Consider the following 12329-nt stretch of genomic DNA (forward strand, 5'->3'; position numbering starts at 1 on the left):
CTACCAGGTTGAACTCAATCCTCAGGGGAGACTTTGCCCTGGAGGAGATGGGAATGAGGGGTAGGCTGGGGGGAAAGGGGGTGGGAGGGGGGAGAACAAGGGAATCTGTGGCTGATATGTAAAATTGAATTAAATTATAAAATACAAAAAAATAAAGATCATATTAGATTAAAAAAAAACCTATGAATTAAAGCTATTTCTTAGGTTTTTACTTCTTACTTTTACTTAAATGATTCATCTGCATAGAGTACAATTTCATAAAAATGTCAAGGCTTAACAAATATTTTTATTGTTATTAAATTTATAACATAATTTGTTATAATTTCCAAGTTAGAAAACTCCTTACTTACCCAGTAATAATAATTTCTGGATAAGTTTGTGCTCCAAGATTCCAAGCTCCTCCACTGACTGGCCATTCCTAAATAGATTATCAAGGAGAACAGATGGGTTTTATTTTCTCAGTTTAAATGCTTAGAATTTCAGAACTAAATGTTACAAAATAATAAAAATACTTCATATTGAATCATTACAAAGCAGCCAAAGATCAAGTGTATAGTTATCTTCAATTCTTTTGTTAAGCAAATAGATCTGTAAATGCAGAATAACAACTCCTTTAAAAATAGATTTTCTCTAATATTACCACTTATACAAACCAATAAAAGAAGTATTTTTACTTGGATAAATACAGTGTTGCAACATATGCCATGCAATATGGCTTGCCAACAAGCTACTGTAATACCATTTAACCCAGAATGGTATGTAAGTATTTCTTCTTTAAATTGTACATTTCAGTTATCCCGGGCCAATAACAGAAACCATAGAAGACAGTTTATGATAATTATAAATACTTGTATCTTAAACATTGCAAAGAAAAATGTCATTATGTTAGTAACAAATGTTTTAATAATTATGTCTTTCAAATGATAAATTAGGAAGAACTGATTCTTGAATTTCTTAAAACATGATCCATGTAAAAGAAATAAAGGGCACATACTAGGCCTCTGTAACTTTATATATGTAGTACAAAATAAGCATGACTGATAAATAGATCTTAGTATGTAATTACATACTTAGTGTATGGGAAATTTATAGCTTCTAGGCTTATAACTATGCCACAGTCAGGCAATTGAATTTTACTGGTTACATCTTTGACAATGCCATCTTACAACTTCTCAAAAGTTTCATTCAAGTCATCTTGTATGGAAAGTCAGGAAATAAAATGACAAGAAAAAGTATGACCACACATACAAATATAGGAAAATTTTACCTTATTACTATATCCTTGTTTTTTATGCTTGACTCCTATAGAATAGAGTACTAGAATCAAATCTGGAGGGCAATCGGCAAAATATGCTGTGCATGTAACTGGTGACTCATGAATGTCCATTGGATATGGATTTTCAAAGATTGGAAAACTAATAGAAAAAGACAATATATTAGAGTTCATTTTGCAAAGATAAAAACATGAAATAATTTTCATAATCAAGCCCTAAAATGTTTATAAACATTATAAACTTCAATCTTTTTAGCACTATAAAAATAATTTTATTTGAATACTTTAAAATATAATTATAAAAGTCCATTATCTATTAAACAGCTGTAAAAATGTAGAAATTAATTTTCTTTCCAGGATTCTAACATGCCCTAATGACGCACTTTGTTAATATGAATACAGTAATTGTATTAAACTAAAATATTATGCAATGAGTTCAATGTTTTAAAATTTATACTAACTAGGTATTATATTTAAAGGTATAATGTACCTGTTACTATTTAATATTTTACTATTATACCTTTATACTCTGTAAAGGCATAATATACTTAATATACTATTTAAAGTCTCTTTAAATAGTAAAACATTTGTAAATTTTTATTTTTTTCAAGGAAATACATAACAATTTTTAAGTATTTGTGGTAGAAGCTAAAAGATATCTATGGGCTCTGGAGATTGAACTCAGGTTGTCAGACTTGGTGGCAGATGCCTTTATCCACTAAGCTATGTCTCTAACCCAAGAGCTCTCTTTCCGCCAATCTGAAGTGCTGCAAAGAACATGGTATTTCAGATCAGGACAGTAGCATATGCAAAATTAAATGGGGAGGAGCAAGACATATTTAATTAATGACAAGTAGGGTAAATTTAGCAAGTGAGAAATTCTTGATATCAAAGTACAAATTGTTAATTGTATCATTTTTCCTTTTTTATTGAAAATAGATTTTTTTTCATATAATATATTCTGATCATGGTTAAGGTTGAATAGTTAGGGGGAAAGTAAAAATGAATCACTTTAAAGACTAGATGTACACTTGAATTTGATAATAGCAGTAAGGAACAATAACAAGCTCCTAAAACAGTAAACAACACAGTGAAGATATTTGGGAAACAATTATTTTAGCCTATAGGCAAAGAGTAAGCACAAAATATGGAAGAAAACACAATTTTAAAAATTTAACTTAGGCATTCTGAACCCAGAGCCTTTCACATGTTAATCAAGTGCTCTACCACTAAACCTCATCCCTACCCAGATGTACTTAGATGTAAATGTGTGAAATGAACAGAAAAGCAGGGCAGAATAGGAAGATTAAGTGGGAGGAGATTGTGGGAGGGATTAAGGGGAGAGACCATTAAAATTAAGGAACATTTGAGGGGTAGTATGAAACCTAATATCAAAGAAACTTTCTAAGATATATACAAATATGAAAGCGACCTAAATGAAATCTCCAAATCATAGGGAGACAGAGTACCAACTGGCCATCTTTTGTCACCAAATAAACCTTTCAGTACTGGTATTGGGTTATATCTAATTGAATTTTGGGCCAAAGGGGCCCCACAGAAATCCCCAAACAACCCAACTGTTGCCAAGACTATAGGTTGCTCTCCACAAACTGACAGCAAGACCCCACTGCTGAAGACAACATCTACACAACTCATTGAATAAAGAGATGTTGAATTGATGCCTACATAAAGCCTTCACCTCCACATTTCAACATCTTAGGAAAGGAAGGTACTCTATCAAAAGAGAAAAGTAGACACTAAGCCAGCCACAAACCCTTTATCTACAATGGTGTACTAATTGCAAGATAAGTCAGAGCAATGGTAGCACAAAGCTAGTGGGAATAACCAATCAATAACTGATTTGATTTAAGGTCCACTCCGCGAGACATAACCCATACCCCACACTGCTTGGGTGACCAAGAACCTGAGACTAGATAGCACAAGGACCTAAGGTAAACCCAAATAATACTGGTCTAAAAAAAATGTAGTGATAAAATGACTCCTAATGATATTCTGCTATATTTATAGATTAGTGCCTTGTTATCAGAGAAGCATCCTCCTGTAGTAGATGGGAACAAAAGAAACCCACAACCAGACATCATGCAGAGAAAGAGAACTTGGAACACTCAGCCCTAAATGGGATATCTGTATCAAATACTTCCCCTCAAACTCATGAACTTTAGACTAATAGCTGTGGAGCCTCCATGGGACTGGACTAGGCCCTCTGTGTAATCGAGACAGTTTTGTAGCTTGATCTGCTCAAGGGGCCCCCTGGCAGTAGGATCAGCATCCTTCCCTGGTGTATAAGATGGCTTTTTAGAGCCCACTACCTATGGTGGGACACCTCGAACAGCCTTGAGGCAGCTTGGACCTGCCTATACTAAATGTACCAGGCTCTGCTGACTCCTCATGGGAGGCGTTACCTTCTTATAGGAGGGAATAGGGGGTGGGTTGGAGAGGGGAGGCTGGAGGGCTGGGAGGAGGGAAGAGGGGTATCTGTAATTGGTATTAAAATGAATAAAAAATTTCTTAAATAATAATAAACACAGGAAAACTAAAAAAAAAATCCCTCTCCTCAGAGCTCAGGGAATTCTGCAGAAGAGGAGGCAGAAAGAGCATAAAGGCCAGATGGGGTGTAGGACACCAAGAATACAAGGCCCTCTAAATCCAAGTGAACAAACCTCATACAAACTTACAGAGACTAAAGCTGCATGCACAGGGCCTGCACGGGTCTGCAGTAGGTCCTCTGCATATATATTATGGCTTCCAGTTTAATGTTTCTGTGGGATTCCTAAGTGTGCTAATGAGTGTCTTTCTGATTCTTATGCCTTCTCTTGGGTTCTTTTCCTTCTGTTGGTTTGTCTTGTCTAACTTCGATGTGATAGCTTTTGTTTTATCTTATTCTATTTCATTTTACTTTATTTAAAAATTGAATGAATGAATGAACAAATGAATACCTAGGCACTAGGGTAAAGCTTAACAATTGAACTGTTATTTGTACCTGCTAGGAGAGGGAAAAATTAGTTTTCTCCAATGGAGTGACATTGGATATATCAACCAATCTAGGAAAGGCTCATGTTCAGGAGTAGTTGACCAACATTTAATGGACCCCACAGTTTTTGTGTGTGTGCTTTTATTTGGTTATAGCTTGGCGTGTGTGTGTGTGTGTTTGTGTGTGTGTGTGTGTGTGTGTGTGTGTGTGTGTGTGTGTGTGTGTGTGTGTATCTTTTTTGGGGGGTGGTGCTTTGTTTTCTTGGTTTGGGGGGACTTTGTTGTTGTATTGGGTTTTTGTTTTTTGAGAAAGAACTTGAAGTTGGTTGAGTAGGGAGTGGGGAGGATCTGGAAGGAATTGGGGGAGGGGAAGGATATGATCAAAATATATTTAAAGTTTATAATTGATTTAAATAATAAAATATAATAAAAAGCTATAACCCCAACAAAAGGAAAATCTAAGAACCAAGAGGGAAAAACTGTTCATCATGATGTTTGCCTTCATGTTGAAGAGTAAATGAAAGAGTGAAGGTGAGGATAGAGATGGAGAGAGAGGGGAGGAGGGGGAGGGGGAGGGAAAGAGGGAGAGAACACTCTGAAATTATAATTTAACATTCAGCGTGGTTCCAGGCTGAGCTCTGGGAATCCAACTGATGAGAGAGAGGAGGGATTTTGAAGGCGAGGGACGTCGAGATCATGATGGGAGGACGTGCAGAGATGACTGGCCACACTAGTGGAAGCCCATGAACTGTGGACTGGTGGCTGTGGAGCCCCCATGGGACCAGACTAGGCCCTCTGGATACAAAAGACAATTGTTTGGCTCGAACTGTTTGGGGGGCACCCAGGCAGGGGGATCAGGATCCGTCCCTGGTCTATGGGCAGGCTTCTGGGAATCCGGTGCCTGCAGTGTGATGCCTTGCACAGCCTTTGTGCAGTAGGAAGGAACTTGGACCTGCCTAGGCTCAGTGTGCTGGCTCCCCATGGGAGACCTTGATTTGGGGGATGTGGGGATGCGGGGTGGCTTGGGAAAGAGGGCTGGGGGGTGGGGGATTAATAAGGGGGGGATCTGTGGATGGTATGCGGAGTGAGTAGAAAATTTCTTAATAAAGAAAAAAAATTCCAAATGAAAAAAAAGCTGTAGTGGGTAGCCATTCCAACTTGGATCTGGAAGTTCCAACCCTCATTGAGGCTCTGGCAACTGTCACGCCTACGAGGCGGGGCCAGGGGAGGTGCCTGGAGACCCGAGAGCTGGACGGGCAAGCATTCTCTCTCTGTGCCAGGACCCTGAACGGGGGAGGTGGACCGAGCAGAGCTCCAGAGAACACTTCTGGATTGCAATACACCTTCCCCAGATCCTGCGACCTACCTTTCCCTTTTTGTAAGTTGCCCACTAAATAAATCTTCCTTTTAACTAAGTGGAGTGGCCTTAATAATTTCACCAATAAAAAGCATTCAGTACGGTTGAGAGGTAACTGAGGGAAATAGAATATATTCAGTTTTGATATTTGTATTTATCTACTATTCAACAATAGTGGAAATTTACATAAGTTTTAATTGTGCTATCAAGGTAAACAAAATGTTTTTTTTTTTGCCAACAAAATGTTTACTCATATATCATCTTAACAGGTGATGATAAGAAGCATAAGAATATGGGCTGGGGAAATGACTCAGTGGGTGAGAACACTTATCTCTGAAAACAGGAAGACCTTAGTCTGAATCCCCAGCACTCATGTTAAAATCTGATCACACCTATAATCCCAGCAATTGGAAGGTAGAGATGGGTTAGTTTTTGGACCTTGCTGACAACACAGCCTAGCAAAGGCAATAAGCTTCCAGTTCAGAGAAGAGTATCACCTAAAAAGGCAGTAAGCAGGACAGTGATAGAAGAGGATGTCCAAGGACCTCCACTTTGTCCTCTACATACATGCACATGCGTGCATGCACCTGTACATTCACAAGCATGTACCACATACAATCACACACACACACACACACACACACACACACACACACACACACTAATAAATATATAAAATAGGAGTTTTTGTTACACATATCTTACCACAATAAAAAATGTTAGTGTGTATATAAACTAAAAAAATTAATATAAGATGTCTAGTGGTCATTAGAAGTCATTGGACAATTAGATAAAGTATGAGAAAACAACATATATGACACAGTTAAACACTAATGCCAAGAAAAGTACATTTTAATAAAAATGTGTTGTAATTTCTTAGAGAAAGAATAATTCAGGGAACAATGGTGGACTAGAAGCTGTCTCTGTTTGGCCCAAATCAGGATTAATAAAAGAATAGGAATAGACTGGTGCTGTGGAATACTCCTCTTATATGCTGTAAAGATTTGTCACTTGAATTGGTTTAATAAAATGCTAGTTGGCTAGTAGCCAGGCAGGAAGTATAGACAGGGAGACCAAACTAAGAATGCTGGGAAGAGGAAGGCAGGGTAGAAAATCACTAGTAAGATGAAGAGGAAGCAAGATGAGAATACCATACTGAGAAAAGATACCAAGCCACGTGGCTAAACATAGATAAGAATTATGGGTTAATTTAAGTGTAAGAGTTATTTAGTAATAAGCCTGAGGTACTGGCTGAGCATTTATCATTAATATATAGCCTCCGAATCAGTTATTTGGGACCAGGCAGTCTGGACAGGAAACGTCCAGTTACAGACTGGTGCTGGAAAGTCAGCTCAGCAGTTAAGAGCACTTGCTGTTCTTTCAGAAGACCTGAGTTTAGTTCTGAGTATTCACATCAGGCAGCTTCACAACCATGAGCATCTGCACTCATATACACACACCTACACATAATTGAAAATAATAAAAAATTACATCTTAAAAATAAAACAAATGACTTTATTCCTAAGAGACAAAGAACAGAAAAATATCAGAAATACATGAAGGGCAGCTGAAACATGTGAAGAAAAGAAATCTACAAAATCTCTGCAGCAGATAGTAGAGACACTAACTGGTACTTGCTGCCTGTTCAGGCCCAAGATCATTAGGAGTCATCAAGGAGATTACTATCTCCTTTTGAGAACAGGTACTGTATGAATACCAAGTGGAGATAGAATGAGAAGGCTGAAGAGACATGGTCAAAAAAGGGGGATAAGATGGATAGAAAGATGGCCAAAGCAGGTCATGGAGATTACAACAGAAGTAGAATTCAGGGGCCTGAATATGAGATTTCTAGAGTCTAGAGTCCTCTAGACTCTATATCAGTGGTTCTCAACTTTCCTAGTACTGTGATCCTTTAATACAGTTCATCATGTTGTGGTGACCCCCTACCATACAATTATTTTCATTGCTACTTCATAACTGTAATTTTGCTACTGTTATGAATAATAATGTAAATATCTGATATGTGACTCCCAAAGGGGTCTCGACCCACAGGTTGAGAACCACTGGTCTAGAGTGACCAACCTAAGTAAATTATGGAAGGTAAAACATCCATCACAGCCTAGGTGAGCAACAACATAGAAACATGAGACGTATACTGTACTACTGAACATGGCACACACATTCTCAGGCAAGGACTGTGGTTTGTTAGTGAAATCCAAGAGGGATGTGGGTGGAAAGAAAACAGTAACGCTAAATAGAAGTGAATACATGCCTCCCATATCTCTCAGTGCCTAATAAACCACAAACTACATACAGAAAGTATAATCCTTAGGCTACCAAAAACAGTCTTGTAGGAACAGGTTTAAGGTCTCAGACTGTGAGACTCCTAGAGAAAGCAGAATGACACATAGGGAGAGCACACCAGTCTAACATTTTAATTACTAAGACTAGAAGCCCTTTCTTCACCCAGAGTCAATTACAGAAGACACCAAAGAAATGAGGGAAACAACACTCATGACAAATAGGAAGAGATACTGATTTTGTAATATTTTTTATTTAATTTTAATACTTACTTCAGTTAATTTTAATTTATACTTTTATTCCAATTGTTGAATGGTTTGGTTTTAACTTGTATCTTTCATGAATAGGTTTCTCTTATTGTCCATTCCTTTTATGAACCCATTCTATAATATTGTCTCTTATTTATTATTCTTCTAGCTCTTTATACTTTCCCTCTAATTTGTACTTTATTCCTCTCAACTCCAATTTCTCAATTTCTTCCTCCTTGTACTTCATAAATTTTAATAATTTTAGCTCTACAAAAGTATAAATTACTTTTTCTCCCAGTGGTACCCTTATGTCTCTGTTCCTGAACCTTACTGGGGACATAAGTAATAAAGTGTCTGCTACTACATGCTAGAATTAGGATTGTAGTCAAAGATCATCTTTCTGTTACTTCAGTCAATTTTGTTCAAACTAGCCCTGGAAAATATAAACTAATAAAATGAAGCAAATAAACTAACAAAAGGACAGACAAATGCTGCTCTCAGACTTAACCCAAGATGTTTCTATGTAGTAAATGATGGTAAATGTAGAGATTCCTGGTGCTTAGAACAAGTGACTGCTGAGTACTAAGTCATTAGAGACATAATAGTCATAACATACATAAATAAGACATTTATTTCACCCTCTTCAAAGCTTGGAAGAGGAAACAAAAATGTAGGGGCTGTGGAATGCTATCTTCTGGGTATGATATGACTTTTGTAGTCATTAACACATAGAAGCTGTGGTTGCTTCAACTATGCCTGCATTAGACCGTGCCTGTCAACATTTAGTCATTGTTGGGTCAAAAGCTCATGGGACCCTATCTCTTCCATGGGAATTATTGGTTGAAGATGGATACTGGGGGAGGAAAATCATTGTCTTTAGTGGTATATCCACTGGCAAGTCCATCTTCTGGTGGAAAGCTTTATTCCCATGCAAATACATATAGCCCAGGTTAAATTCAGTGAACATGGTAGCATACAAGTACTATGAAAATAGAGTACAGGAATTCTTTGAATGGCAATATTTAAGCAGGGATAGCAGTGAAGAATGGGGGCCAAGATGGAGTGCAGAAAAAAAGTTAACAAGAACCATGGAAGTATGAAAAAAACATGTAGCAACTACTGCTTTATATATATATATATATATATATATATATATATATATATATATATATATATATAATTTGGTTTTTCGAGACAGGGTTTCTCTGTGTAGTTTTGCACCTTTCCTGGAACTCACTCTGTAGACCAGGCTGGCCTCGAACTCACAGAGACCCGCCTGGCTCTGCCTCCAGAGTGCTGGGATTAAAGGTGTGTGCCACAACTGCCTGACTTAAAATATAATTTTTAAAGATTTTGAATGGAGATACTACCATATATGGATAGATGATGACAATCCCAGATGCCATGGGTCATAAAATGAAAATCTCTATTCCAGTTGTGAGCCTCCTCCCTCAGAGTTATTGTCCAGAAAGTCCCTATAGGTCTCCCAAACTAAACAGGGGATGGGTATTTCCATTAGTCAGCCACTGGAATTGGTTATTAAGTCCCTATTGATGAAAATATCACAAATTTCAATTGCATAATAGAGAGAAACTGTGCTGGAAGCTCCCTCTTTGCTGGAGAGCCTTCATAGTTCTGAAAATTACCATGTAGGCAGCTGGGGGAGCAATGTTAGGAATCTAAAGTCAGCTGTAGACCTTGTATGTTACAATACCAACTTACCAGGCATTGTTTTACATGTAGAATATTGCCACTACTGCTATGGGAGTAAGCAAATGATATCTGTTTGGATCTGAAACCCACTCAGGAGGGGGGGAGTTCATGATCAGTACTGTGTACCTGGTCAAAGGTCCATAGCTGGGGAGTCATAGGCATTGGGGGTGAACCTATTACTGTTGTTTTAGTAAATAGATATGTTGTCAAACTGTCTTTTAAATATTTGTCTATACCAATAGACTATAGTTGGCCTTGGCCTTCAAAGAAGCTTCTCTTTGCACTGAATGGTGATTAATTCAGACACCCATGGCTGGGCAAGGTGCTAAGAATAAGATCTGTGCTCAGCATTAAACCCCCTCCAAGGCTCAAAGAACATGGCAGAAAAGTGAATGGAAATAAAGGAAGGGATAGATGAAGAAGGAGGAGTGTGAAATTGCCTTATGAGCATGACGTAGTTGTGGCACTCACAAACTCACAACACTGGGGTTTCCTGAATATGACCTGTAAAGACTAAGTCAGTAAACATTCAGCCATAGAAGTAAAGCTATTCGTAGTGCCCTGTCCCACCCAGGGGAGATAATGATACTCGAGGACTGATGAAGAAGAGGAAATACCTTGCTTCAGTTCTATAGCAACTGATGAGTTACTCAAGTTCCCATAGAGATTCACAACATAGTGCATGTGAGTGGCCCCAGTTAAACTCAGGATCACAAAGCAAAACAAAAAGACACGAAAGTGGTATCTAGACCTTGTGGGAGAAAGGGAGGAGAGATAGATGGGAGTAAGAGGATGATAAAGCAGAGTGAAGAATGAGTATGAACAGATTATATTATGCAAAAGTTCAAAGATTAAATTAACACAAAGAAAGAAAAAATTATTCCTAGTGATGGAGGATTATCTCATGACAACACATTTACTTTTCTGTAATTTTTAAAATTAAAGTATAATTACATCATTTTCCCCTTCCCATTCCTCCTTCCAATATCTCCCTTGTCTCTCTCCCTTGCTTCTTCTCAGATTCTTGGCCTTTTCCTATAATTATTATTATTGTTTTATATATGTATGCATAAATACGTAAAACAACCTGTTGGGTTTATCTAGTGTTACTTATATGTCTATGACTTCAAGGTTCACCACTCGGTATTGAGTAACCAATTAAAGGGCTCATCTCTTGGGAAGACAAATCACCCCCTCTTAAATGCCCATAGTTTCCTATCGTTCTTTGATCAAGACACTTATATATGTTCACTTTGACATATATAAAGGAAAAAATGGGCATAACTATACTTCCAAGATCTTTAAGATATATTCAAGAAACAAAAACTAAGAATTCACTGGGGTAGAAAGAGATGAGATAAAATCTAAAGGTATGAATAATCAATTCAATACAATTAAAGCAGAAAATTCTCCAAATGTAGAGAAAGAAATTATATCCAAACACAAGAGGAATTTAGAACTTAAAACAGATATAACTAGTGAAGAGCATAGCATCTCCAAGACATATTGTAGTTAAGAAGTCAATAACACAAAGCATAGAAACAGTGTAAAGGCATAAAGGAAAAACTACCAACTCACCAATGAAGGCAAACACATCAGAATACCATCAGATATCTCATCAGCAATCCTAAAATTCAGGAAAGCATAGAATGATATATTTCAAGCCCTGAAAGTAAATGACTAAAAAACAGGATTGCTATATATAGCAAAACCACCTTTTAAAAATATACAGCAAAATGAGGACATTAAAAATGAGCACAAACCATGGAAATTTATTTCTCTCCATAAAAATCTCAAATATAAATGGCTTCAAGTCATCATAAAACAAAAGAGAAAGAGAGAGTATCTGACAAGATTACAAAACAAGATTAAATTGTCTATTGTCTCCAAGAAACACACCTCATTGGCAAAGGCAACCACAGACCTACAGTTAAGCAATGAAAATCAATCTATCAAGTAAAAAACTTTAAACTATTTAGTGTAACTATCCTATTGCTGATAAAGGAGCCTCCTCACTAGCATTCACCAAAGGGATAAAGAATGTCACTACACATTAACAAAGTAAACAGTTCATTAAGACAAAATAAAAACTGTAAATGTGTATGCATAGGATGTTGAGGCTCACAATTTCATAAACCCTAAAGGAAATGAAAGATCAGATAGGTCCTGATACAAGGGTGGGTGATTTCAACACCCTACTCTCATCTTTAGATAGGTTATCCTAACTAAAAATCAACAAAGAAATGTCAGAGTTGAAATGCATCACTATATAGGTCACAAAACAAATTTTCAAAATACAAATTAACTGATAGAAATAATCAATTCTATGTATCTTATTATAGTATAGTAGAATAAAATTAGAAACAAAAAGCAAATGAAACAAAAACAGCTACACAAATATTTAGAGACTAAAGAATGCACTCTTCAATGACCAGGGAGTCACTGA

At 37.0% G+C, this 12329-nt stretch overlaps 1 protein-coding gene across 10 annotated transcripts in view; it reads right to left on the reverse strand.

Annotated features, from left to right (window-relative positions):
- Stxbp5l (syntaxin binding protein 5L) overlaps positions 1–12329 on the reverse strand; it is a 240657-nt gene that overhangs the window by 95099 nt on the left and 133229 nt on the right. For all 10 annotated transcript variants that reach the window (XR_013043728.1, XM_006975722.4, XM_042259281.2 and 7 more), the window contains exons 13-14: positions 1268–1415; positions 351–418 (exon numbers count right to left, since the gene is read on the reverse strand). Coding sequence is in view for 9 of the 10 variants with exons in the window: in XM_006975722.4 (XP_006975784.1) it covers positions 351–418; positions 1268–1415 (216 nt within the window). In the remaining variant the exon portion in view is untranslated. The remainder of the gene's footprint in view (positions 1–350; positions 419–1267; positions 1416–12329) is intronic.

The sequence above is a fragment of the Peromyscus maniculatus genome, chromosome 12, assembly GCF_049852395.1.
Source record: "Peromyscus maniculatus bairdii isolate BWxNUB_F1_BW_parent chromosome 12, HU_Pman_BW_mat_3.1, whole genome shotgun sequence".
Classification (NCBI taxonomy): domain Eukaryota; kingdom Metazoa; phylum Chordata; class Mammalia; order Rodentia; family Cricetidae; genus Peromyscus; species Peromyscus maniculatus.